Source organism: Aspergillus novofumigatus (assembly GCF_002847465.1).
Source record: "Aspergillus novofumigatus IBT 16806 chromosome Unknown P174scaffold_5, whole genome shotgun sequence".
Taxonomy (NCBI): Eukaryota; Fungi; Ascomycota; class Eurotiomycetes; order Eurotiales; family Aspergillaceae; genus Aspergillus; species Aspergillus novofumigatus.
The window spans coordinates 1,534,404-1,558,626 of NW_020194278.1; the positions used below are offsets into that span (position 1 = coordinate 1,534,404).

The window sequence follows — 24,223 nt, forward strand, 5'->3', positions numbered from 1 at the left end:
CCAGCACAGTGACTCAGATAACGGTGTTTATAAGGTGCGACTCGGCGAATGATAAGGGGACTCCAATTCGCCCCGCCGGTTCCGCCTTCTTGGCACCCAGAGGAATCCTCTTGGCAACATCCCCTGATTGGCCCCCAGACGCACGTGTCTCGCGGCTGAGCGCACTATGGGGAATCTCCTCGTGGGGGGTTTGTCAGATACGATGACGCAGGCCATCTATGACGGTGCCAAGCGGTCTGCCCATGCCAGTGCCAATGCCCGATTCTCGGCGCCAAGGGGGCACCGCGGTGATGAGTTTTCGCTGTGGTGGGGTTCCTGCTCTTCCTGGGGGTTTATAAACTTGGTGATCCCCTTCTGTCCAGTCGGTTTCTCTTTTCAATCGAATCCCAAGGAATTGAGTCGAGTTGAGTAAGATGGAGAAAGGCGATATCCCGGGCTCTAAGCCCCTCTCCCACCCAGCTCACACTCTTCCCTATGAGGCCGTCCTCAAAGAACTCTCCACCAGACTCAATGAGGGTCTCACACCGGACGAGGCAGCCCATCGGCTGCAGACGTACGGCCCCAATAAACTCGACGAAGGCGAGGGCGTGTCCGTGGTCAAGATCCTCGTCCGGCAGGTGGCCAACGCAATGATGCTAGTTAAGGGACCCACTTTGCTTTTGAGCGTTAAACGAACTTGTCTGATCCAATTCTAGGTCCTGATATTGGCCATGGCGGTCAGCTTTGGCATCCAGTCGTGGATCGAAGGCGGCGTCATCTGCGCCGTCATCTTGCTTAATATCGTTGTGGGATTCTTCCAGGAGTATGCTGCTGAGAAGACCATGGAGTCGTTGCATTCGCTTAGCTCGCCCACGGGCACGGTCTCCCGTGGCGGACAGACCTTTTCCGTACCCAGCGCGGAGATCGTCCCGGGGGATATGGTTGAGTTGCGTACGGGTGATACTGTTCCGGCTGATATTCGGTATGCCTCCCCTACCCAACCCCGCCCTGTTTCTTAGAATTGGTGAGCTGATGAGGTGCAGTCTGGTCGAAGCAGTCAACTTCGAGACAGACGAAGCCCTCCTTACCGGTGAATCCCTCCCTGTGCAAAAAGACTGCGACGCCGTCTTCAAGGAAGACACCGGCCCCGGCGACCGGCTCAACCTGGCCTACAGCTCCAGCACTGTCACGCGCGGCCGGGCCCGCGGCGTCGTCATCGCAACCGGCATGGCCACGGAGATTGGCTCGATTGCTGCAGCCCTGCGTGCGGGGGACAGCCACCGCCGACCTGTCAAGAAGGGCCCCAACGGCGAGACCAAGAAACGGTGGTATGTGCAGGCGTGGACGCTGACGGGGACCGACGCCGTCGGCCGGTTCCTGGGCGTTAATGTCGGGACGCCGCTGCAGCGCAAGCTGTCCAAGCTGGCGATCCTGCTGTTTGGGGTCGCGGTGCTGTTTGCCATTATTGTGATGGCGTCGAACAAATTTGCCAGTAGCAATGAGGTCATTCTGTATGCGGTCGGTACAGGGCTGAGTATGATCCCGGCGTGTCTGGTCGTCGTGTTGACCATTACCATGGCTGTCGGGACTAAACGCATGGTCGAGCGGCATGTTATCGTGCGCAAGCTTGATTCGCTTGAGGCCTTGGGCGCTGTGACAGATATCTGCTCCGATAAGACGGGCACCCTGACGCAGGGCAAGATGGTGGTCAAGAAGGCGTGGATCCCGGCCAAGGGGACGTACTCTGTTGGCACCAACAATGAGCCGTTTAACCCGACTGTCGGGGAGGTCACCTTCACCCCTGTGCCGCCGGTGCGCTTCGACGAGGAGAAGGAGGGCTCTGCGATCGTCGACCTGGAAGAGACGGCGAGCAGCGACCCCGGCTCGAGGAATTCCTCAACGTCGCCGCCATGGCCAACCTGTCGCACGTCTACCGCTCCGAAGAAGGCGAGTGGCGCGCGCGCGGTGAGCCCACCGAGATCGCCATCCAAGTCTTCGCCGCGCGGTTTAACTGGAACCGCGACCGGTGGACCAAGGGAGAGAGTCCAGTCTGGCACCAAATGGCCGAGTTCCCCTTCGACTCGACCGTCAAGAAGATGTCCGTCCTCTTCAGCCGGTTCGACGGCAACACCGAACGCAGCATGGTCTTCACCAAGGGCGCCGTCGAGCGCATCCTCGACGCCTGCACGACCGTCATCTGGGAGGACGGCTCCACCTCGATTGATCTCACAGACGACCACCGCGCCACTATCCTGCAGAACATGGAGGAGCTGGCGCAGCTAGGCCTGCGCGTGCTGGCACTAGCTCATAAACCCTACACGCAGTCAACTCAGCTACTCGAAGGCGCGGACCTGCAGCGCGAGGAGATCGAACGCGACCTGTGTTTCCTCGGCTTGATTGGATTGTATGATCCGCCCCGCCCGGAGACCGCTGGCGCCATCCGCGCCTGCGCCCAGGCCGGCATCGCTGTGCATATGGTGACGGGCGATCACCCGGGCACGGCCAAGGCCATCGCGCAGCAGGTGGGGATCCTCCCGTCGGATCTGGGCAGTGTGGCTGCGGATGTGGCCGACGCGATGGTCATGACAGCGGGGCAGTTTGATAAGCTCAGCGACAGCGAGGTAGATGCGCTGCCGACCCTCCCGCTGGTGATTGCGCGGTGTGCCCCGCAGACAAAAGTGCGGATGATCGACGCGCTGCACCGCCGGGGCAAGTTCGCCGCGATGACTGGCGACGGGGTGAATGACTCTCCCTCACTCAAGCACGCGGACGTCGGCATCGCGATGGGCCAGGCCGGCTCGGACGTAGCCAAGGACGCGTCGGACATTATCCTGACAGATGACAACTTCGCCTCGATCCTCAACGCCGTCGAAGAAGGCCGACGCATCTTCGATAATATCCAGAAATTCGTACTCCATTTGCTGTCTGAGAACATCGCGCAGGCATGTACCCTCCTCATCGGACTAGCCTTCAAGGACCTGGACGGGCAGTCCGTCTTCCCGCTCGCCCCCGTCGAGATCCTCTGGATCATCATGATCACCTCCGGCATGCCGGACATGGGACTGGGCATGGAAGTCGCCGCGCCGGACATCATGGACCGCCCCCCGCAGACAAAACAGGGCATCTTCACCTGGGAAGTCATCGTCGATATCTTGGTCTATGGCGTATGGACCGCCGCGCTATGCCTTGCCTCCTTCTCAGTCGTAGTCTGGGGCTTCGGCGACGGCGATCTCGCCCGCGGCTGTAACCGCGAGTACTCCGCTGAGTGCGACCTCGTCTTCCGCGCGCGCGCAACAACATTCGTCTGCCTGACATGGTTCGCGCTCTTCCTGGCGTGGGAGATGGTCGACATGCGGCGGTCGTTCTTCCGCATGCAGCCCGGCTCCAAGAAGTATCTTACGCAGTGGATGTATGATATCTGGCGGAACCAGTTCCTGTTCTGGTCGATTGTTGCGGGGTTCGTCACGACGTTCCCCATTCTGTATATCCCTGTTTTGAATCATGTGGTGTTTAAGCATACGGGGATCTCGTGGGAATGGGGGATTGTGTTTGTGGAGGCGGTGCTGTTCTTCCTGGGGGTGGAACTGTGGAAGTTTGCCAAGAGGGTGTATTTCCGCCGTCAGCGGGGAAAGATGGATAAGAGTCTTGCTTAACAGGCCGGGGGTTCATCTGGAGGTAGGTAGATAGGTAGTAATATAGACAGGACTAGGTAGGTAGATAGATAGGTAGACAGCGGTAGAAAAGTTCTATTGATTGACAGCCACGTCCCCATCCTTCATCCTTTAGCTTGTATCTACTGGCCATCTTAAATCCCTCATATATCACTAACCTCCAACCGAACTAACCTCCCACTCTCCACCTCATACACATACCCCGTCACATCCCCCTGCACAAGCCTACTCCCGCGCAGAAACCTCACATCCTCCCTCACACTCTCCTCCAGATCCCTGAACGGCAGGAACTTAATATCCGACGCATCCTCGCCAAGCTCTTCCCGTATCTTCGCTCTGATATCCTCGTCGCTGAACGTGAGCATCCCGCAGTCCGTCTATGCCTATCAGTAAGAGTAGTCAAGACAAGGAATGGGTAGGGCCTACATGATGAATGACAACCACTTCATCCGTCCCAAGTAACCGCTGCGAGATTACCAAACTGCGGAGGGCTTCGCTGGCTCGTCCGCCTGCGTTGCGGATGATGTGTGCGTCGCCTTCCGTGAGGCCGAGGGCGGAGAAGACGTCTGCCCTTTTAGCATGAAACCAATGTACAAGTGACGGGTGAGGTACCGATGCGAGCGTCCATGCAGGTGACGACGGCCAGTTTACTAGGTTTGTTAGTTTGATAACAGTTGGGGAGAAGTAGGCTACGTACCGTTTTGGCGGGAGAGGGAGATGGCCTTTGGTAAAAGAGGCGGCGTACTGCGCGTTGGCGGCTTCAATGTCTGCTATTTTGGTCATTTTGACGGCGACACTGTGTCTATAGTATGACTGGAGATGGTGTTGAGGGCTTGTATATGTTTTAAGCCAAGGTGATATCGCAATTTACCCCGCAAATGGTGACAGGTTGCGTTTGATATACATTAATATAGACAACTCAATAGACAGATGATATACTAAGCCTCCTTGTCATCTTGGTATGCTTCCTTCCTCCACCCATGCTCCAATCCTAACACCTCCCCCGTAATGATCCCCTTGACAGTAAACAGCGTATTGACAATCGCAATAATCACCAGCATCAGCAGTAGCGCCGTCGACCACACATAAAACGCAGGCGAATCCATAATCTTCCCCAGCTGCACCGCGCAGTTCGTATACACGCCCTGCATTTGTCAATAACCCATCCAGAGCACAGCAGAGCAGAGGAAAAGGACATACCCAAGGAAAAACCAACGACCAAGCCCCAGACTAAACGTCGTACTCTTGAACCCCCCGGCTGCGCCGCCAACGTATGCAAAATACTAATAATCGCAAAACACCACCAAAACGTCGCAAACCCCAGGACAGAACCCCCGCAAACTGACTCACCGCGGCAATCGGGCCAGCCGCCTGCGCGCGCAGCAACGTCCCTCGCGCATACGCCGGGAAGCTCTTCTGCACCGCACCTCCCAGAATCTGCAGCGCGAAGCCGCCCTGCCCGAATGGCCCGCAGAGGATCATATCCTGCCATACTTTTTGCGGAGGGGGCTGCTGATCGGAGAAGTGCTGGAAGAGGATGACGGCGTCGAAGCCGAGGGATAGGGATATACCCGCGCCGACGAGGAGGTATGCGACGATAATGAGGGGGACTTGGAGGCGGGGACTGAGCGCGGTGGAGGTGCAGATTGCGCCGCCGCCTGCGGCGCAGGTGAGGGCGGCGATGACCGGAAGGAGAATGGCCGGGGGGACGCGCTCGAAGCCGCTGGGTTGGAGTTTGAGTTGGACGTAGGGGATGGCGATGACGGCGAGGGTGGAGAGGAAGGCGGCGATCCACCAGAGGACGTAGACGCCTACTGCGACGCCGTGGGTGCTGCCGTACTGCAGGGCGACCATCTGGATGATGGTTGTGTAGGTGATGACGATGCTGGCGAGGCAGGAAGTCTCGATGAGGTTATGGCGGAGTTCGTAGCCGACTTCTCTGGGGTAGCGGATGAGGCGCAGAATGTACAGGAAGAGGGTGATGGCAAGGAGCACAATGGTATATATCCAGACGATCTTGGCTAGGATACGCAATGCACCGAACTGGTAGTGCAGTTGGTGCAGGATGACCGAGATGATGCCGGTGCCTTGGGGCATGAGGAACCATTGTGGGGAGAAGTTGAACAGCGCGCGGGCTGGTGGGTAAGCTGGATGATCTGGCATAATATCGACCTATTTGTTGATTAGACATGTAAAGTATGTTAAGAGGAGTCGAACTGTCTTTATCATTTATAGAGAAAGGGCAAAACGGAGAATGTCTGGATGACATCACCAACATCATTCCCCACATCAACAAAGCTTATTTCCAGGATTATCCACAGAATAGCTTCATAGATAGATATATTGATTAATTATCTAGATGCTGATTGATGTAATCAACAACATCCGGACTGCTCAGACAGATAGATGATTACCATGTATAGAGTCATCTCAACAGGACATCTTACCTGTGACTAGATAGCCAATTAATATGCTGCTAAGCACATAGTGTCTCCAGCAGTATTATGTATACATACCTCCTTGTACTTTTGTCTGTAGGTCAACCAGGTCAAAGGAATCACAGCGCAGGCATCTATAAATACGGGTATCCATCGTCACCTACAGAAATAGATTGTCAGTGGAGTTGAAGGAATTACAGAAATCAAGCTTGATAGATACCTCTTGTTCAGACATTTCTAATAAAGATTCTTCACTTTTTCTTCGACGCTGGCCATTGTATAGTGTGCACCTCATGTATCAAGATGCAGAAGGGATAAAGGACAAGATGGTTACAACTTATAGTGGGTTCCCTTCTCTTTAATAATGATACCCCACCAGATGTTCGGAATCCTGGTGGGGCTGGCTGCGATGCTGCACTCGATGGAATTAATCAAACAACTCTTGGCTAGATTCTCTGTCCAATAAGCGTCAAAGCATCGATTTAAACTTGACTCGATCATGGACTGTCGTCCAAGACCAGGCAAATCACAACCCTAGAAGAGTGGGTTGTCTCTAGTGGACTTGGTCGGCTAGAGAATACGGAGTAGGCGTGCAGCCATGGCCATCTGGATCCACAGGGGTCACAGGGTATAGAGCTAAATCCGAACAGAACACCTGGAAAGGATCAAGGGTTCGAGTCGAGGGAGTGAGATCTCATGAAACATCCTTTGGTAGGCCAAGTCTCCGGGAAGAGAAATGCTTCACTACGAAAAATTCATGTACTTGTCAAGCTAGGGAAAGCCCATCTTTGCATCCATTCACCCTCCATAACCTCAGTGGCAGTTGGCCTCTCCTCAGGCTGAAAGGCAAGAATAGCCCTCAACATAGCCAACAAGGCAACTTTCTCCTCCTCTCCTACCTCTTGCATCTTGGCCTCCTGCCTTGGTTCCTGCACCGAATCGCTAAATCGTTGTCCCAAGTCCTTGGATTGCCATTGTCTCGGGTTCCGTCCTCGTTGAACCATCTCTTGCGGGAATCCCATTTCACCCACCACTCCAGAGGCAGCCTCCCAAGCGCATCAACCTGTCCTCTGATTACCCAGTCGGCTGAGGGATTGAATCCCTCAAACAGCGGCCGCTGGCCTATAATTTCCCAGATCGTGCACGCAAGCGTCCATATATCAGCAGGAGACGAAAGCGGCTCTTGGGGTTCGAAATGAACCTCTGGAGGAACCAAAGGGCTGGAGCATGGGAGGAAAGCCGCGTTGTCGTAGCCGGTGTAAAGGACTCTCCCTAGTCACTTACGATGATTTGTGCTTCGGATAGAGAAACCCGACCGCTTTCTTTTCCTAACCAGACCTGCACGACAGCATGGCTTGGAACGCCGTCTGCGAGTGGACGCTGATCGAGACGTTCCACAGGCTCGGTATGAGGCTGTCCACATTGTTCGTACAACTGCTCTGGCGAGAGAGTGTTCATGCTCTCGGGAAGACGTAGTAACATGTTACCAGCATTAAGATCTCAAGTTTAGCATGCGAGGAGAATTGGCAACATCCATTTGATATTAGAGGGAGGGTTGAGAAATTGTACATATGCCCCCGGGCTAGAGCTCTATCAGATTAGCGCCTAAGGCCCCACAGTTCTCAGTTCAGAGACAACACTTCGGCCTTTATCCTTAAGCTTGCTTCTGGTATTGAGGGGCATAAATATTTCAGACTTTTTGAGATGAGAAGATGAGGATGATCAAAGGAAAAGGATTGCTTATTGAAGTGGTGTTGAAATATTTTAATCGCAATGATCATGGAGATGTAACCCTAGGCTGGCGAGCACGTCGGCTGGGGCTGCTGCACACCTGTTTAGCCTACCTCAGTGGTATTATCCATAACTATTACTCTGAAACTTGGCGAATGTGCACCGACCTACCAAGGCTACCATATTACTAGCCCCTGGTGCCTATCTCCGGCAAGCTTTAAGTCAAGATTCAAGAACCTGACGTTCCCTCTTCCATTTCAGTTAATAATAATGATATTGACAATAATCACAATAATGCAGACCATTGCAAAGATCCTATTCCCCTGTCTAGTTACTTCAGTTATAGTCCTCGCGTGTTGGCAGCTTCTCCCTCATCAACTCCAAACAATACAAGCACGAACTCAAACACAAGCACAAGAGCAACAACCAGAAATGGAGAGGATTGATTGTGTGCAACATGATCCTGAAGGTCGCTTCTGGGTAGCCTATGGCTCCGGCCCTGGGGTGAAGGTCTCCGGGTACCCCTCCAAGGGTGGTGTCTATGTCCTGCGTAACTGTTTCGGCGTAGAGCTGGACTTTCTTGGGCTTGACCGGTTCAATGACACCGAACGCCCATCCAAGTTAGATCCCGATTGGCAAGCGAAAGAGGACGCACACTGCGACAGGAGTCAGTTACCATTCTCCTTTCCCTGACTTTCCTTTTCTTATTTTTTTATTGCATGTCTAATGTCTAAAAGTGCGTCGCCTCGGCGCTACCTGGTGGCGAAGCGAATCCAGTGAATTTTGGGAGCGTGGACTGGAGCCCCCAAAGTCTACGGATGGCTATCTCCGAGTGGGCTGGCCGGCTGCAGGTGGTGTATGGGTGTTACACACGACACGGGGTAACGCAAGCGATATAGGGGCAGCACGGATTCACAACGCGCATGATATGGAGGAACGGTGCAGGTGGATCGAAAAGCTGGGAGGTGTCTTCTACGCTGACCCCAAGGACTGCCCCTATCTTGACCTTCCTTGACTTGACTAGTGTAGGTGGTGCATGACTGTAACTTTTATCCGAGAACCGTGGGATCTAGCCAACCAATCACCCACCAAACCAAACAGTTAGCTAAATCGACAAAACCACCGGGGGCAACTAAGTAAGGTAGTATCATTTAGTCTTGAGAGGTATCACAATGTCGCTTATAGTTTACCCCTCCAATGCTCACAGAGCTGTTGAGATACCAGGCGTTTGCAGAAGCATCTAAACAAGAAATCGAACTATGTATATATATGTGCTGTTATGCTGTTTGTTGCAGACTCATACGAAGCCAGACAAAGTGACTGTATTGGCACCTGCAATGAAGAACAAGATGAAGTACTTAGATTTAGTGTATACTTGTCTTAGGGCTCTCCGAAACTGCTTAACGCTAGACTGGTCATTTAGTCCCCTTTTAAGACCGCCACAAATGCTACCTCAAAGGCTGCAATTTCTTTTCTATCTACCTAGCGTCGGAATGTTGGCGAAGATGTGACCCTTTACCGAAGAGCACAATGGTGTAGCTGAGAATCCTACTTGCTTGTGGTTGAGGTAGAGCTAGAAACAAGCCCTGATAGTTGATACACACCTCAGCCATGGAGGCGACTGGGCCTTTAGGAAAGAGATATAAAAGAGCAGTTATCTCATAGTTGTCTGTTTCCACACCTTTTCCCTCGCTCACATTTGTGACAATGAATTGATTTACAGTGCTTGCCATGGTGGTGGCCTTTCAGGTCATCCACCAGGCAAATAGGAAAGCTGTATTTGCACATTTCATGGTACCTCTGTCCATTCTGAGCTTTCCTATTAAAATAAGTGAGAAGGACACTAATACTATTCAAGGTCACAAACTCTGAGAATTACACTGCTTCTGACTGGCAGTCAGATGTTGGATTAGCCCAGGATGCCTATATTAATATGTTCACCCCAATGCTGCAGTGTATGTCAATAGTCATAGATGGAGTAGGACTCTAGGCTGCAGACTAATATTAAAGGTGATAGTAATATTAGTGCTCATATCTAGTTTAGTAGCATCACTGCACCACCTGGCATGGTTACCATTTATTTATTTATTTATAATTTATTAATGAGTGCCCTTATAACCATTAACATCACCACATCATGTAATGGGGGCTTCAACAACTTTAATATATAGGTAGGAAGTATTTAAGGGGGTGCTCCCTATGGTCTATACTCTACTTTAGTCAACTTAAAAGATCAGGTATGTTTTAAAGGGAAGGGCACCTACAACTTTAATCCCTTTTACACCTTTACTTGCTCCTATTGCCCTTACTAAGCCTAATATAATAGGAATGATAGGCTACCTAGCAGAAGGGAAAGATGCTAACTACAAGGGCCTATGCAGCTTTGCCTATAACTATAGCTATTATCCATCTGGGATGTGTGATACAACAGAACATCCCATGCCAGTGCTAATAGTCTTGGACTTCCTGCCGCTGGCCTGTGTTGCTGGTACTGGACCTGGTCCAGTCTCCGGATTATGTTTGTATGCTTGCATCTATGGGTATTGTCCCATCAATCTATGCTCCGGTACACAAACAGGGGCTCTTGTGCAGCTGCCCGCCCAGACAGAGGGTCCTGGTATGGCAGGCCCCGGCTATCCCGACACCTTTGACAACCTCTGTGACCTTGCCTGCAGCCGAGGGCTACTGTCCACCTGGAACCTGCATATTGGAGGCGGAGCAGGAGATCACAGAGGTGATTGCCACAAGTGGTTATAATATTTCTGACTTCGCCGACTTTAATCTTACCATCCTAGCGACGGCGCTGATTAGCGAGGATGGGTGCACTGTTCTCCAGAAAAAGCAGATCAGATTGGGCTGGGTGGAGTCCTGGAATATCATGAATTACATGTATAAGGTGGCCAAGGCTGGCATCAACTTCAACGAGGCCGCTGCTGTTGAGTACCTGGGGCCACCATCGATGAATCAGGACCAGTGGAGCAACTACAAGGCTATATATCTGAACCTTGCCACCATCCAGCCCAGCTGGAAGATTCTCGACCTACTCAAGTGGTTTGCCTGGAAGATTGCGGTCCGGTGCGATGACCTGAAGTTATAATGCTCATGCAGGAGAGATGTCAACACCATTGCCTACACAGTGCAGAAGGACCCCAAACATTAGGTTGCAGCCATAAACTTTTGCCCGCAGTACTTCTCGTTGCAAATACTAAAGGACGCGATGTACTGGGCAGACACCATGCACACTCCCAGGGAATATGCTGACCTGAACAACCACTATAACAATCAGGCCCTGGTGTGGATTCATGAACTGCTACACCTTAACTGGGTGTTAATAGCCTTAAGCAGTAGTAATATTCACCATGTCACTGACATCAAGGTGGGATATGAGGAAGGGGAAGACTGCATCATGACATACTACACTGCCTACAGGCCGTGGATGTGCAAAGCACTGGCGCGCTTGGGATGGAGCACAGGCCTGTGGACCATTCAAAATGCTGACAGTCTGACCTTATATGCCTTCGCTAAGTACGTCTAGAACATGTTTGGCAACATCTACCTACACCTCCCCCTGGCGCCACCAGCCCCAAAAAGCGCCTTAATTCCTTTCAAGATTAACGACCTTTTCACACTCTATAATAACGGCACTGGTGAACGGGCCTCGAACACCACCCTTGGCAATGAGTTGGAGTGGAGTCTAAGGGGGTCTGTGCTGCTGCTGATGATGAGGATGGCGCTGAGGCTGCCAGTGCTGTGATGACAACTATGACCACCTGGCCTGTTGAGACAGACTACCCTTCAGACTATCTATCCAGTTGGTCATCGTGGGCTGGCCTGACGCCTACAACCACAGCCACAGCGGCAACGGCGGCCGCAACCGCACTTGGACTATGAGCATCTACAGCGAGGTAAATTGTACTGGTGACTACTATGTGGTGGAGGGCAAGAGCCTGGTGATGGCCGATCTCGGCACGTCGGACAAAAGCACGAGCGCCTCCTGCAAGTATTACACTGCCGGCAGCGATAGGTACACCTCGTGCGATCAGAGCACGCTGACTGAGCCCCTGTCATGGCAGCTGCCACATATATAGCGCGATCGAAATCGCTGCCGGAAAACCGGATATAAAAGCATGCAGCTTCCAAGACAAATACAGTATCAATTAGCGCAATTGAATGCCTAGTGTCTCACACTTAAACGCGTTCACTTACCTGGTTTCTGCAAAGATGGTATCTGTTGTCCACGCCGGCTCATTGCTGAGTGTTTTATAGCTATCGCTCAAAGACACTTTGTAAAACACGAAACCGAAGAGTGGTTTTTCGCCCCCGTTTTATACACCCCGGCAAGACGACAAAACATGCGGCCTAGGGAGCACGAAGGGTAGAATATGCGTGAAATAGCTCTTGCACAGTCCAGTCTGCAGTCCGAGCCATCCCTCCGATTCGTGTGCGTTGGCGAGGTGTTGCTTTTTGGAGTTGGCGGGGGATTTTCAAAATGATGCCTTATGGTGGCTGAGGAAATTTATTTAATTTAAAGCTATGATTGACGTCAGACAGAGCGAGAACTTTGAAATCTATGGCCCGCAGCCATTGACAAGTTGCTGGACTTTTCCTGATGGTTTGACTTTTGCACGGTACCTCCTCGATGATTCACTGACGGCTGAATGGTCTTCGTAGTCAACCTACGGATGATCGGTACTGCGATGTATGCAGCCCCGGCGTGTGACTCGGCCTTTAATCCTGCGTCGCCTAGTTGACGGAGGATGTTGCTTTCTTGGGAGTCAACTAGGTCTCCTGCTGCGATTGTGATCTTGATGGCAACGTATTTTCTGGTCTCTTGGTTCCTTGCTAACCAGACGGTCGAGTATGTACCGGAGCCAAGTTTATGGACGATGCGGTATTGATTGTTCAGCCGCGCTCCGATGGTTATTGGATGGTATCCTCCTGGATGATATCATCTCGAGATTCTCGACATCGTCGATGGGTATATATACTCACCGGTATCGCCTGTAGCTGTGAAAGAACTGAAACGCTCTACTGTCCAGTATGCGGTGTTGCTACAGTGGAAGATAGACTTCGCGAGATACAATCCGGACAAGCCATCAGATACACCAGCTAACACCTTTAACTTTGGGCAAATAGCAAAACCTTGCAGGGGGTATAAACAGTATCTTATTATACAAGAGATTATATGCAGAAAGAATCGTAAACGTATAGCCAATGCAATATTTACTTCCGTTTCCCCGCGGTCGTGGCAGGACTCATTCCAGCTCCCATCTCTCAGTACTTCTATTTGGCAAGTGTCCGGGGAGCTCCTGCGGGGCACGCGGCGTCTGGTCAACCACCTTTGGGGCGAAGGCCTCCGCAATCTCAGGTGTCGGTGTCGTCTGCCTTCTTCTTCTTCTTTTAATGATTGCGAAGAATACACCGGCGGCGACCAAGGCTACACCAGCCACGCCCCCCACTACAATGCCTGCGATCGCTCCGGAGGATAGTCCGGTGCTTGCCCCCTCCATTCTCTGAGACTGTCCAACGTTGCTATTAGACGCGGCCGATTGCGTGGGATCCGAGGTGCCGGTGGATTGGGTGGCATCGACGAGATTGGACACTCCTGGCGCGCAAAAGGACCCGTACACGCGATTGTCCGGATTGACAGCAACAAGATCCTCCTCGGTTGTGGGCTTGGCTGCCCACAGGGAGAACTGGCCGGCGTCTTGATTGACCATCACGTAGGCACCACTGAGGAATTGGCGGCCTAGCTGGGGCAAATCGTCGGCGTTTACTTGTTGCATGGAGTTGAGTACAAGCTCGGGAGCGGACGCGTTAGCCAAGATCGCCCCAGTAGTCTTGTCGATTGTGAGGTTAGGGACGACGAGCTGATCGTTGGCAATGCGCACTCTCAACCCTGAGCTAAGGGTGATGGACAGGTCGCCAGAGTATCTGTATTTTTTCTGTAAGCATATGCTCCTCATCCGCACTCGAACTCATGGCCAGGTGAACTCACGGGCTTTTACCCGAAGGATACAGCATCCCATAATAATTGATGCCAAATGAGCGGCCAAATGATACAATGCTGTCCCCCGTGATACCCGAGAATCGTTTGAAATATGGCTCGTAAGGGATGGTCATCAGGACAGGGTAATCCGGAACGATGCATGCGGACATGGCAGCCGACTGGCTCCCATCATAAAGACTCGTAGTCGTACCATTATCCCAGTTCAATGAAATGTCTGTAATGGTTACCAACATGCCAGTGCTGCACGCAGGGTTAGAATAGACCAGTCCCTGGGTGAAGTTGGCCCCAGACGCCTTGGCGCGGTCGTAACCACCAAACACAAAGTTGCCGTCCATCTGCGCGTCTGCTGTCACTCCTTGACGGCCCCAGAACATGGCCCATGACCTTGAGGCGATTTTGCCGGTGCTGACGAGAGCATTCAACAAGGTGGAGTTGCGGCCGAGTCCTATAGCCGCCTGCGGATGGTATCCTTCCTCTCCCCAGCCTGACTTCGGCATTCCAACGGGAAATTTGGTTACATTGATGCTCGGTGTGAGGGTTATGGTGTCACTGAATATTTCTAGAGATGGATATGGCGAACTGTCTGTCGGGTAAGAGTCTGTAGAGGTCGCTCCCACAGAAGTCGACTTTGATTTATCGAACAACCCTCCGCGGAAGGTCATGCAGCCCGCTTCGGCCCAGTCCGTGCCACAGCTCCAGCCTGTGGGATAGACGAATGTGTTGTTCAATGGCCTGGAACATGTTAGACATATGCGTTGTAATTTCACGAGTGCCATTCTGTTATGGAGAGAATTACCACTGTGGAAGGAAGGCAAACGGTTGAGCGGGTGTCCCTACGGAGATGTCGACCCCGCGGGCAACTTGATCGTTGGTGAGAGACACATTGCCAACCCGCACACTGAATGGGGATGGGACGCAATCCGCACCAGCTGAGGAGACCATGGGAAGCAGGAATAGAAGAAACGAGAGCAAACAGGAGCTCGAGGGAGCAACAGAAAACAATATTCGATCTTCCGGCATCTCGATCATCCTCAGATTAGTTTCGAATAGTTACACATAACACAAGAAGGCACGGGGCATAAGGAAGGAAGATTTTGAACACTGCCACGAGGCTGTCTTACTAGTGTCTAGATCCAACGTCGCCGAACTTCTGTTCGAGGAAGATGCCCAGGCGGATTATGCGCCAGGCAAAGCGCCTAAGGACCAATATCGCCTGGTTATGTTGCGTTATCACAACTTTTAGCCAATCCACTCAGCCAGTGTTTGATTAAGGAGTAAAACGTACTTTGTGTCCATCAATAATTTCACACTGCCCAACAACTTTCCTTTTTCAGAAATAACGCCACGACGCAAGTTGACTGCGCCGCTCTACGCATACTCCATGATTGGCCCAAGCTGCCATGGGTTTCGATGGCTGGCGCCATGGTGCTTGTACTTTTTAGGATTGCACTGGGAGCGGGCCGCGATGATAATATTAATAATGGGACAATAATGGGGCCAAACGAGTCAATGACAAGTAGGAAGTGGGGCCTTACTTTGGTGGTTAGGTCTCACTTACTCAGTAGACTGTATGTGACCCTACCTAAGATCGCATGACGCTTGTAAGGCCATGAATGATAATTTGTGCCTAGCTAGGTGCTGAAGTGGAGTGAGTTCTCAGTGATATTCTCTTGTCAATCTAAGTCTGTGCTATGACTATGTGTAGCTGCTTGTAGAGAAAAAGAAAAAGGGGGTGTGAGGAGGGAATTTCAGCACATAAAGATCAGACAGCCCTATCTGGAGCATGATTATAAAAAAATGCTACCCGCGTAGATAGCGTCTGATTGGCTATTCTTAAACCCTTTGAGTACATATATTACCATACTCTATACTAGGAGAGCTTTGTGAGGGTAAAGATTATACAACATTACAACATTGTATTGAGCATTCCTTTGATCATGCCTGTCGTGCCATCTACTCTATGTTGACGCTACTGTACTATCATCCCTACTAGCAAGAGATGGTTGTCTGGACACCTTCTTGGCTGAGTGGGAGATGTGTGACAATACCTAACTATGTATGGAATAGCGTTAGTAAGCGTATTAACCCAGCTTGCCGAGGAATCTACACTTCAAAATTATGGGCGCGTGCCTCCGCACACTGATGAAAACAGCTTCTTCCACCCTCTCCTTCGATTTCTCCTTGCGACCTTGGAATCATGATCCAATCCCACTCCTTGTTTGAAGCAGCATGCCTGTCTCAATGTTTCAAATCTACACCCACCAGGCCATATCACACCCTGGCGCTGAGCAAAGTCCCACAATGATGCCTGGCGGATAATCGCTCATGATGATTCGCCTTGAAGAACCAGGATGTGTTCTGATACCAATCCACTAGCAGACTTAGCAGCCGCCACGAAAGCTGGAACAAGCCCAATCATGAATCTCTCTGAGTTAGCTATGTTGGCATCAGGAATTAGGGCCTTGCTGAGCAGGGTGATCGCCTATCTATCCTCCGTATCAAGACTAGCTAGGCCGCAACGGGATTGACGGACCTCTGCATGCTTACTTTTCCGTGATAGACAGGCTCCACACTCCCATCCACAGTCTAGAGTCTGAACTGCAATTCAGCACCCCCTCTCTCGCCATATCTTCTTGGCGCACTAGACAGCTTGGTCATTCGAATCGAGTCCGCCGCCACTTTCAGCTTCCTCTCATGTTGGCCTACTCTCAGGGTTTACCTGTTCCTTTGGCTGATGTTTCCCTTTGAACTTATTACTACCAGAGTCTCATGTCCTGGTTAAGCCTCAGTTCCCAACGTCGGGTCGTACGGCTCTCTGCCACTGTAATTGGCGTGCTTTTTGTTCTTTTCCTCTTACATGTAACAGTTACAAGGACGCGGTTTCAATATTCTCCGCTGCCATCTTCCACATCTGGCCCTCACCGAAATGATTCCGATACAAAGGGCCATCTCCCAAACGCAGAACAGGCGCCTACTCTGCCCGCTGAGTATTCGGCGGTGGCCGAGGTGCCATCCTACTGCGCAGATCGATTCGGTATCACATATCTGGAGAAGCTGCGCGACTCGAGAACCGAGTACTGCACTCCAAACTCGCCTTCAGGCTTGACCTGCTTCCACAGTCAAACAGAGTCGGGCTCCCGAATCGACACGTTCTGCTTCGGGCGCGGAGCTGTATACGATCCCGCTCAGCGACTTTTTATTATGGACTGTCAACTGCGAGATTTGGATGGCGAGAACGTACCCACTTTCGGAAAATTTCACAATTATTGGTACGAGACAGGCCCTGGGGTCGTGTTCCAAAAGGCAGTCTCCCTCCAGGGCAAGCTCGACCATACCGTTCCTCCCGTAGTTTCAAATCACACGATCCTGGTTCAGCGAGAAGGGCGCGGAATGTCTGGCATTCTCTCATGGAGATCTTTTCCATGACCATGACCATCGATGTTCTGCGCATGACTGCGGGCCCCAACCCGCACAGGCCGCTTTTCAGTATTGACGACATCGAAAACGCACAGGTCGTCATCCTGGACGAGGTCGAAGATGGGCCCTACTTTGACCTGTGGAAGATTTTCGCTCAGCGGCCACCACTCCGAATCAGCGATCTGCGTCCGACCAACGAGTTCGAGAACCTGATCGTGCCCCTGGCGGGCGGATCGAACCCCCTCTGGCAGGGTGATTGGGAGATCCATTCATGCGAAGACTCTGCACTGATCCGTACCTTTTCCAGACGGGTCCTCTCTCACTTCCATGTGGAACTTCGCCGACCCCGACAGGGCCCGCAGATCGTGTTGACTTTTATCGACCGGACGGGAAGCCGAAAGCTGATCAATCAGGAGGACTACTTCAAAACAGTCAAAGAGCAATTTCCCCATATAACCGTCCAGATGATTGACTTTGCCAGCATTCCATTCCAGGAGCAGCTGAGGATTGCCCAGGGATCGGACATATTGGTGGGCGTGCACGGCGCCGGTCTCACGCACGGTATCTTTCTTCCATCCGGCTCTGTGATGGTCGAGATTCTCCCGCCGGGTTTGAATCACAAGGGCTTTCGCAACCTTGCTTCGCTACTTGGACATTTGTATTTCAGCGCTCACGCAACGAAGCCGGCTAAAACTTTGAAGCGCGACGACTGGCATAACAGTGACGTTTATCTCGAGCATGACAAGTTCATGGATTTAATGAATGTTGCCATCAAGGCTTTGTATAACAGAGGAGAGCGGAACTACGACGTGATCTGATTGAAGGGGTCATGTTGCACAGGACGTGTTGCCAATATAAGCTGGCCAATGCGTTATGAAGAGACTTGTATATTCAATAATGATGCGATTGATTGCACGCTTGGACAAATAAGACAAATTATCTTCAAGCTTGGAGTATTTCTCGTCCTTCCGGCTATAATCACTTTCCAACCATGCTCGAACTCCGAGGCTTCTTATCAATTGAGGTGTGAGATATCCTCTCTTACTGTACAATGACGATACAGAAGTTAGATTCCAAGCTGACAGGCCCAAACCAAAAGCAACATGACATGTTAGTACCGCAACGGCACCCACGCCGCAGACGACGCCCCCTGCCCGAACGCCAACACCTGCTGCCCGTCCAGCGCAACATGCACGGATAACCTCCTCTGCCGCGACAAGAACAACCACGCCGACGGCTCGCTGACTGACTTCCCGGACGGACACTCATACAATTACACCGGGCTGTACTATACACCCTCCTGCCAGGATAAGAGCTACAAGGGGTGTTCTGTAGCTTGTACGACATGTACGTTACTTCCCCTCAAGCCTACTGACAAGATTGGCTGTGCTGATGATGATAGATGATTCCTATCGTGGGCAGTATATCTGGGCGTGTAATGCCGCGCTGACGAGGTACTGTTGTCATGATGATGAGGCGAGTTTGAGTCAGAGGGATTGTTGCGATGGTGGGACGTTTGAGTTGGCGGCGCCGGAGAGTTCGGCTTTGCCTTCTGCCTCTGCGTCTGCCTCTGCATCTGCGAGTTCGAGCGCGAGTTCGACGTTGGCTGGAGCGCCGTCGGGGTCTGTTACGTCCTCAGCCGCGACGGCAACAGCAGCAGTAGCGACAACTAGCCTGTCCACAGGCGCAAAGGCAGGCATTGGGGTTGGTGCGGCCGGAGCCGGGATCATCATCATCGTGCTGGTTGCGCTGCTACTCAGGTCACGCACACTTGCAGCTAACAACCGAGGGCAAAGTCAAACTGAAAAGAATACATTCTGGGCAAGTGGAGCCAGAGCCAAAGCCAGACGAGCGGAACTCGAGGCGTGCGCTTACGCACAACCGAGCGAACTGTCTGCGAAGCCGGCGCGGAGCCGCTTCGAACTGGCTTCTTAATTATGTACATGACTTGATTATGATTGTATCAGTTTGTAACAGCAACCGTACAGCCGATGAAACATGTACGCTAATATCTACAAGAAGAGGACTGAAAGAAGCAGACTACAGACGGAAGAATGTCGACAGCGTAGGCGAGATCGACTGCTTCTTCACGCTCGGCGGTTTGGACTCGGTAGCCGGTTTGGACTCGGTGCCCGGTTTGGGCGTTCCTGGTCGAGAGTGTTGCCGGTAGAACCGGAAGGACTGAGAGTCTGTGGGAGAGACGCCCAGGGCACGCTCCGAGGTGTTGCTACTGGAGGCATAGTGTCGGCGTTCCTTGATGGGCCAGGTAGAGAGACAGGCGCGGGGGAGGAGCCCTTGCTTTTCGGTGTCGGTCAGTGTACATAGTGCCTGGGGGAGTCAGTTTAATCAAACTGGAGGAACACAGGGACTGGGTTAGACTTACCCATCCATCGTCGAAAATCTGCTCCAAGCGGACCATCTGTCCCTCGCCAACCTGCAGCTGGCCGTCGCTACGGGACGTAAAGTCCATATCAACACGGTACACCTGCTTGGTCCACAATTTCACCGACGGCACCTCCAGCTGTGTCTGTGAGGGCGCTGGCCCAGAATACGCGGGGCTTCCCTCCCGCGAGGTCCGTGGTGGTGGTGGTGACTGCCGCTGGCATGGAGCCGTGGTGGACTGCGACGGCGAGGGGCTTGACTCCCGAACAGCCTCCTGGTGTCGCTTGCCCTCTCCCGAGATACGTCCCGCCATTGCGTCGACGCTGATCTCCGCGGGGTCGCTCATGGCGACAGTGCCCGAGGAAACACTCCGCACTTTGACCAGGTCGAGACTATTGCTGATGTCGCAGGGAGGCTGAAACTGATGCGCTTGCGGGTAGCTGTCGTAGGCGCGCGAGTACGGAGTGCGACTGCTCATGGAGCTCCACGTTGAGGATGCGTTGTCTTTCTGCGGTGGAGGCTGCGCTTTGAACGGTGCTGTTACTGTTTTGACTGTGGACGAACCGTTGGCGTATAAACCGGCGACAATCTTTTGCAGACGCGTCGGCGGCGGTGGGGGAACGTGCTCAAACTCCTGTGCAAAGACATAACCGTGGGAATAGCGGCTGCGCCTGTCTGGGGGCTGTTTCCTGCCTCGTAATGGTCTGACCTTGTCCGCTGCGAGGGTGAACAGATTGCTTCGTGGCTGGTGGTTGGAGTAAATGCTGCTGCTTCTGTCATTGATGGACGGTGATTTCTCCCTGGAAGCCTTGAAGATCTCCGTTACATTGACCAGCGTGGAGGTACTGCTTGTATACAAATTTGATGCGAATCTGTATGCCGGATTTTGCTTCTCCGTCGGTGGCGGGGCCTCTTCCCCTCGGACGGCCCTCAGCAGAGCCCGCTTCTTGCGATGCAGCCACCAGAAGATCATCCCAATCAAGATGATGGCGAGGCTCACAGCCGAAATGACAATCCCCGCTTGCGCGGCAGGGGTCATCGTTTCCCAGCGAAGGGCGGCGGCGGCTGAGGTGGAGGTGGCATGGGATGCGCTCGTGGTAGAACTAGCCCGAGTGGAGGTCGGCATCGAGACGGTATGAAGGGTGGTACGGATCGTAGAGTTGTAAGAGGTGGTCGAGGATGTCGTTGATGAAGAGGCGTTTGTCGAGGTAGTCATTGTGGCGATAAGTTGAAGTGGATGGTCGAAATGTCCTTGACGCAGATCCAGGGGCACTTCTGACGGCAGAGCCCGGGGTTTTACAGCAGCGGCCTTGGGGTCGGGCAGTGTGTCTGTTATTGTTCCACGAAGCATTCCAGACTCGCTCGAGCCGTGTCCGTCAAGCATTGCGTCTGTTGTCGCAATTGGCTTCGTCTCCGTGTTACCGTATTCATGGGAAGGATCTGCAGCGACTGCCAGTCGAGCATTACCAGGATGGTACATCCCATCATCGTGCGAGCGCCCTGGAGCTTTTTGTGATAAATATTTTGAGCCCTGAGCTTCTACAGGGAGACTCGCAGTGACAGATGTCATGTTGATGGCGGGTGATGCAAGAATGTTGGGGATAAAGAGTCCAGATAACTTAGAAGCCAGCTTGGTCGCACAAGCATTTATTATACGATGGAACGATTTTGTTTGTTTATTTTGATGTTGAGACCTGCTCTTTTAGGACGTCCTATTAATAGTGTTGCTGCTCTGATGCTTTGGCTGATGACCTCGAGCTACGCGCCAAGAATGTTGTGGAAAGCTGGAATGACGCCCCTGGATCGGGATGTCAGCTTTTCATAAAGTCAAAAACCCATTGTCTGTTACTGGAAGGTTACACCGAGAATCGAGTCGGACAGTGATGTAGAGGGACATGTTGCGTCAAATGGTCGATCGGTGGAATGCCAATCGTCGATGTAGTGGTGGTAGAGTTTGTGGATGAAAGCAATCAACATGGCTACTGACTCGTAGTCGGCAGAAGGCATGGAGATCATTGTATCTGTCAACCAAGGAAAAAGTCCCTTCAATTAGACCATGTCTCAGGGAGGAACTGGCTTTGGCCATCCTCGCTCTGCATGGATAGCACCGGAGCAGAATCTGTGAAGCATACCAGAGACTCATCTCTGGATGTTCCATTGGCAAAGAGAACCTCTGCAGCTGTAGCACGCTAGTTAATTCCGAGTTTCGAAGAACCTTTAATCAAGTTTCCCGAGACCCCGCAAAAAGAAGAGGACTATGTATCGTGAAGATGTTTTGCGGTCTGATGGAGGGTCGCTGTTGTTGTTGTTGTTGTTGCAGTTGGCATATTACTTAACGTCCGGCGCGGCAGGGCCAACCCACGCAACTGGGACCTCCATGGGGTATTGTACGTGCTAAGCCATCATTATGTATTGTACATGCAGATGTGCTGTAAGAGAAAGCAACTCTAGCTAAAGCAGTGGTACGTGTCCAGTCGGCTGAGGCCATCGGGCTGTGAGTTTGACTCGCTGAGTATGGCGGACGAGCTTGGGGAAGCAGCTTCTGATGGTCAATCTGGCAGGGTGGCCCGGGGAGCAGAAGGATAGTAGGCAAGAACAAGGAAGTGGTAATGTCGATGAGATTGTTTGATTTGTCATGGAATGAGTTGTTTCAGACTGGCATTCCAGTGGCATCATAGTCAGACATGAGGCATTCACCCTTGGTTGAATAAACCAAAGCAGTAGAAACCGATGGCAGCCATGCGCAACTTATCGCAGTGTAGAATAATGTTAGTTGTTACGAATTCACGTTGTTTATCACAGAGTATTTGCAAGCGTACACGGCAAATTGAATCTCCTATGTGCCACTGAGTTAGCTCAGGACTACCTCATCCTGGAAAATGTGTCTGAAGCCAGTGTGATTATATAGGAGTCGAAGAGTGAGGCCTAGAGGCGATGACTTTGATGATTGATCTCCACAAGTTGGTTGCATCATGATCTTTGGCTTCTATTGACGTCCGCACCATCTGGTGTCAGTCGTGTTGATATGGTCGGAGTATGGCATCGACCAGACACATAATTATCTGTTTCTGCAGAACACGTAGTTTAACTAACATGAAGGTTGCTGGAGCCATGTGAATAGACAGACGGTTAAATTAAACATCTGTTGTAGGAGGTGTCATTGTGGTCCCAATGATCTTATTTTACTAGTATGTTAGTCTAGAGAGGTAAATCCAGCCGAAATATATAACCGACTCCATACTGCGTAGAAGCACAACCCCAAGAACAACACTAACCACCATTCCTATATGCTCTAACCAGAACAGTCTTGGGCCTGTTACGTTACTGGTAAGTCGAATTCTCTGACATTAATTACCCGGATGCAAATCAGCCGTTGAGACGTGATATAACCAGGGCCTGAGACGCTGCGATCGGTACTTGATTATAATCGTAAGGAAGCCCATTAGCATCATCTACCCCTGCGTAGTACAACAAACAGACTACTGTGAGGCTCATTGTCTATCAGTAATATCTGCTGCTGAAAGCTGTCTAAATTGGTGACCTCGGCTGAAGCTTCCGCAGCAATCCAAAACAGGTAATAAGCTGCTAGCTGCCTCAGGCACAAACAAAGAGTCCGATTCATTCCGATCAGGGGTCGCTAATACCATAACACTGTTGTCAGAAATATCTGGTGACATATTACAGCTGTAAAACCTACAATTGATACATCACAATCTGTGAATATCAATCTACATGTACTCATTAGGGAGGTGCTCTCCTGAAAAGCGTTGAGTGAGCATCGGAGGAAATCGGCAGAGTGGTACTCCGTAGCTTAAGAGCAATAAGGAATGCCATCCCTGTAAGTCCCTGTGAGCAGCATGGGTGCATGCTCCAAGCACTGGCAGGGAATAATTACAGAGGGAGATTACGTAACAGTGCATATGCAATCACCAAGTCATGATGATCAGCTGCCGAAAAATGAGGCTGAGTGGTGAGGCTACCTGCAGGACGTACTGCTAATTTCCTCCTTTTACAGCAACAGAGCATCGATTGATAGATAGATGTCTGATATTCACACACTGTGTAGATGAATTTTAAGGCAAGAGATCAATGTCAATTATGCTAAGGTAGCAAACAACACGTAGACTACTATGAGTACGTGTCCTCTATGGTGTGTACTGTCGGTGACCTCAGGATGATCTATCCGCAGAAATTTCAGGCTAAAACCCGGAGGATTCTAGCCTGCTTCGGAGAAAGCCAAACCAGGGCGAACCCTCAGATGTATCCAAGCATATATAACCTGTGCAGCTCCCTCGAATGAGTCGGATGAGTCGCATTCGACCTCTCAATTTGACCACGACAGAGGGCCTCTTTTAAGGACAGCTGAGCTGAGGACAAGTGCCTTCCCACAGCTCAGAGAGAACCTGACGGAACGATGAGGCCAACCCAGTCGGCGAGACATTTGGCAGTTTCCCTCGGAACAAGAAGACTATTTTTCCCTCCAGCCGAAACCAGTGGCTGGTCTCTTCCTGTTCTGGTCGTTTCTGGCGCTCAACCTCCGGTTCTGGTGGAGCCGCAGCCCGAATCGGCCCGGTTTTATTGACTCCGACACGGCG

The 24,223-nt window shown here is 51.8% G+C and overlaps 10 protein-coding genes across 10 annotated transcripts; 5 read left to right on the top strand and 5 right to left on the bottom strand.

Annotated features, from left to right (window-relative positions):
• Positions 1-340: 340 nt before the first annotated feature.
• On the top strand, positions 341-3,632 carry P174DRAFT_513343 (cation-translocating P-type ATPase; the record flags this gene model as incomplete). The annotated part of the gene is made up of 4 exons (XM_024831970.1): positions 341-638; positions 696-961; positions 1,023-1,827; positions 1,854-3,632. Exons 1-4 carry the CDS (start codon positions 414-416, stop codon positions 3,630-3,632), a joined length of 3,075 nt encoding a protein of 1,024 aa, XP_024681428.1. The 5' UTR covers positions 341-413.
• A 93-nt stretch (positions 3,633-3,725) lies between these two features.
• Positions 3,726-4,522, bottom strand: P174DRAFT_452116 (beta-class carbonic anhydrase; the record flags this gene model as incomplete). The annotated part of the gene is made up of 5 exons (XM_024829053.1): positions 4,348-4,522; positions 4,263-4,300; positions 4,077-4,216; positions 3,809-4,027; positions 3,726-3,752 (listed from the first exon to the last, which is right to left on the bottom strand). Exons 1-5 carry the CDS (start codon positions 4,431-4,433, stop codon positions 3,726-3,728), a joined length of 510 nt encoding a protein of 169 aa, XP_024681429.1. The 5' UTR covers positions 4,434-4,522.
• Positions 4,523-4,588: 66 nt separating this feature from the next.
• On the bottom strand, positions 4,589-5,822 carry P174DRAFT_504923 (putative malic acid transport protein; the record flags this gene model as incomplete). The annotated part of the gene is made up of 2 exons (XM_024831237.1): positions 5,001-5,822; positions 4,589-4,768 (listed from the first exon to the last, which is right to left on the bottom strand). The coding sequence occupies exons 1-2, from the start codon at positions 5,811-5,813 to the stop codon at positions 4,589-4,591; spliced, it is 993 nt and encodes a 330-aa protein (XP_024681430.1). The 5' UTR covers positions 5,814-5,822.
• A 2,429-nt stretch (positions 5,823-8,251) lies between these two features.
• P174DRAFT_371652 (uncharacterized protein) lies at positions 8,252-8,834 on the top strand (the record flags this gene model as incomplete). The annotated part of the gene is made up of 2 exons (XM_024822385.1): positions 8,252-8,486; positions 8,557-8,834. 2 exons carry the CDS (start codon positions 8,252-8,254, stop codon positions 8,832-8,834), a joined length of 513 nt encoding a protein of 170 aa, XP_024681431.1.
• Positions 8,835-9,550: 716 nt separating this feature from the next.
• On the top strand, positions 9,551-11,907 carry P174DRAFT_432208 (uncharacterized protein; the record flags this gene model as incomplete). Its single annotated transcript, XM_024825736.1, has 7 exons — positions 9,551-9,613; positions 9,678-9,774; positions 9,991-10,056; positions 10,146-10,436; positions 10,495-10,889; positions 11,007-11,344; positions 11,619-11,907. 7 exons carry the CDS (start codon positions 9,551-9,553, stop codon positions 11,905-11,907), a joined length of 1,539 nt encoding a protein of 512 aa, XP_024681432.1.
• Positions 11,908-12,891: 984 nt separating this feature from the next.
• Positions 12,892-15,082, bottom strand: ap3 (putative aspartic-type endopeptidase). Its single transcript, XM_024827640.1, has 4 exons — positions 14,951-15,082; positions 14,626-14,849; positions 13,818-14,561; positions 12,892-13,753 (listed from the first exon to the last, which is right to left on the bottom strand). The coding sequence occupies exons 2-4, from the start codon at positions 14,847-14,849 to the stop codon at positions 13,075-13,077; spliced, it is 1,647 nt and encodes a 548-aa protein (XP_024681433.1). The 5' UTR covers positions 14,951-15,082; the 3' UTR covers positions 12,892-13,074.
• Positions 15,083-16,180: 1,098 nt separating this feature from the next.
• On the top strand, positions 16,181-18,064 carry P174DRAFT_432210 (DUF563 domain protein; the record flags this gene model as incomplete). Its single annotated transcript, XM_024825737.1, has 3 exons — positions 16,181-16,303; positions 16,593-17,098; positions 17,179-18,064. The coding sequence occupies 3 exons, from the start codon at positions 16,181-16,183 to the stop codon at positions 18,062-18,064; spliced, it is 1,515 nt and encodes a 504-aa protein (XP_024681434.1).
• Positions 18,065-18,237: 173 nt separating this feature from the next.
• P174DRAFT_421877 (uncharacterized protein) lies at positions 18,238-19,181 on the top strand (the record flags this gene model as incomplete). Its single annotated transcript, XM_024824988.1, has 3 exons — positions 18,238-18,270; positions 18,362-18,593; positions 18,649-19,181. The coding sequence occupies 3 exons, from the start codon at positions 18,238-18,240 to the stop codon at positions 19,179-19,181; spliced, it is 798 nt and encodes a 265-aa protein (XP_024681435.1).
• Positions 19,182-19,286: 105 nt separating this feature from the next.
• On the bottom strand, positions 19,287-21,198 carry P174DRAFT_421878 (uncharacterized protein; the record flags this gene model as incomplete). Its single annotated transcript, XM_024824989.1, has 2 exons — positions 19,287-19,574; positions 19,630-21,198. 2 exons carry the CDS (start codon positions 21,196-21,198, stop codon positions 19,287-19,289), a joined length of 1,857 nt encoding a protein of 618 aa, XP_024681436.1.
• A 188-nt stretch (positions 21,199-21,386) lies between these two features.
• P174DRAFT_421879 (uncharacterized protein) lies at positions 21,387-21,635 on the bottom strand (the record flags this gene model as incomplete). Its single annotated transcript, XM_024824990.1, has 2 exons — positions 21,387-21,426; positions 21,478-21,635. The coding sequence occupies 2 exons, from the start codon at positions 21,633-21,635 to the stop codon at positions 21,387-21,389; spliced, it is 198 nt and encodes a 65-aa protein (XP_024681437.1).
• Positions 21,636-24,223: the final 2,588 nt, after the last annotated feature.

Excerpts from the sequence above, each read along its gene's own strand:
- ap3 (XM_024827640.1), bottom strand. The coding sequence starts at position 14,849 with ATGCCGGAAGATCGAATATTGTTTTCTGTTGCTCCCTCGAGCTCCTGT. Across the intron at positions 14,562-14,625 it reads TTTGCCTTCCTTCCACAGTG|GCCATTGAACAACACATTCG; the intron begins GTAATTCTCTCC and ends AACATGTTCCAG. Across the intron at positions 13,754-13,817 it reads TATCCTTCGGGTAAAAGCCC|ATACTCTGGCGACCTGTCCA; the intron begins GTGAGTTCACCT and ends GAAAAAATACAG.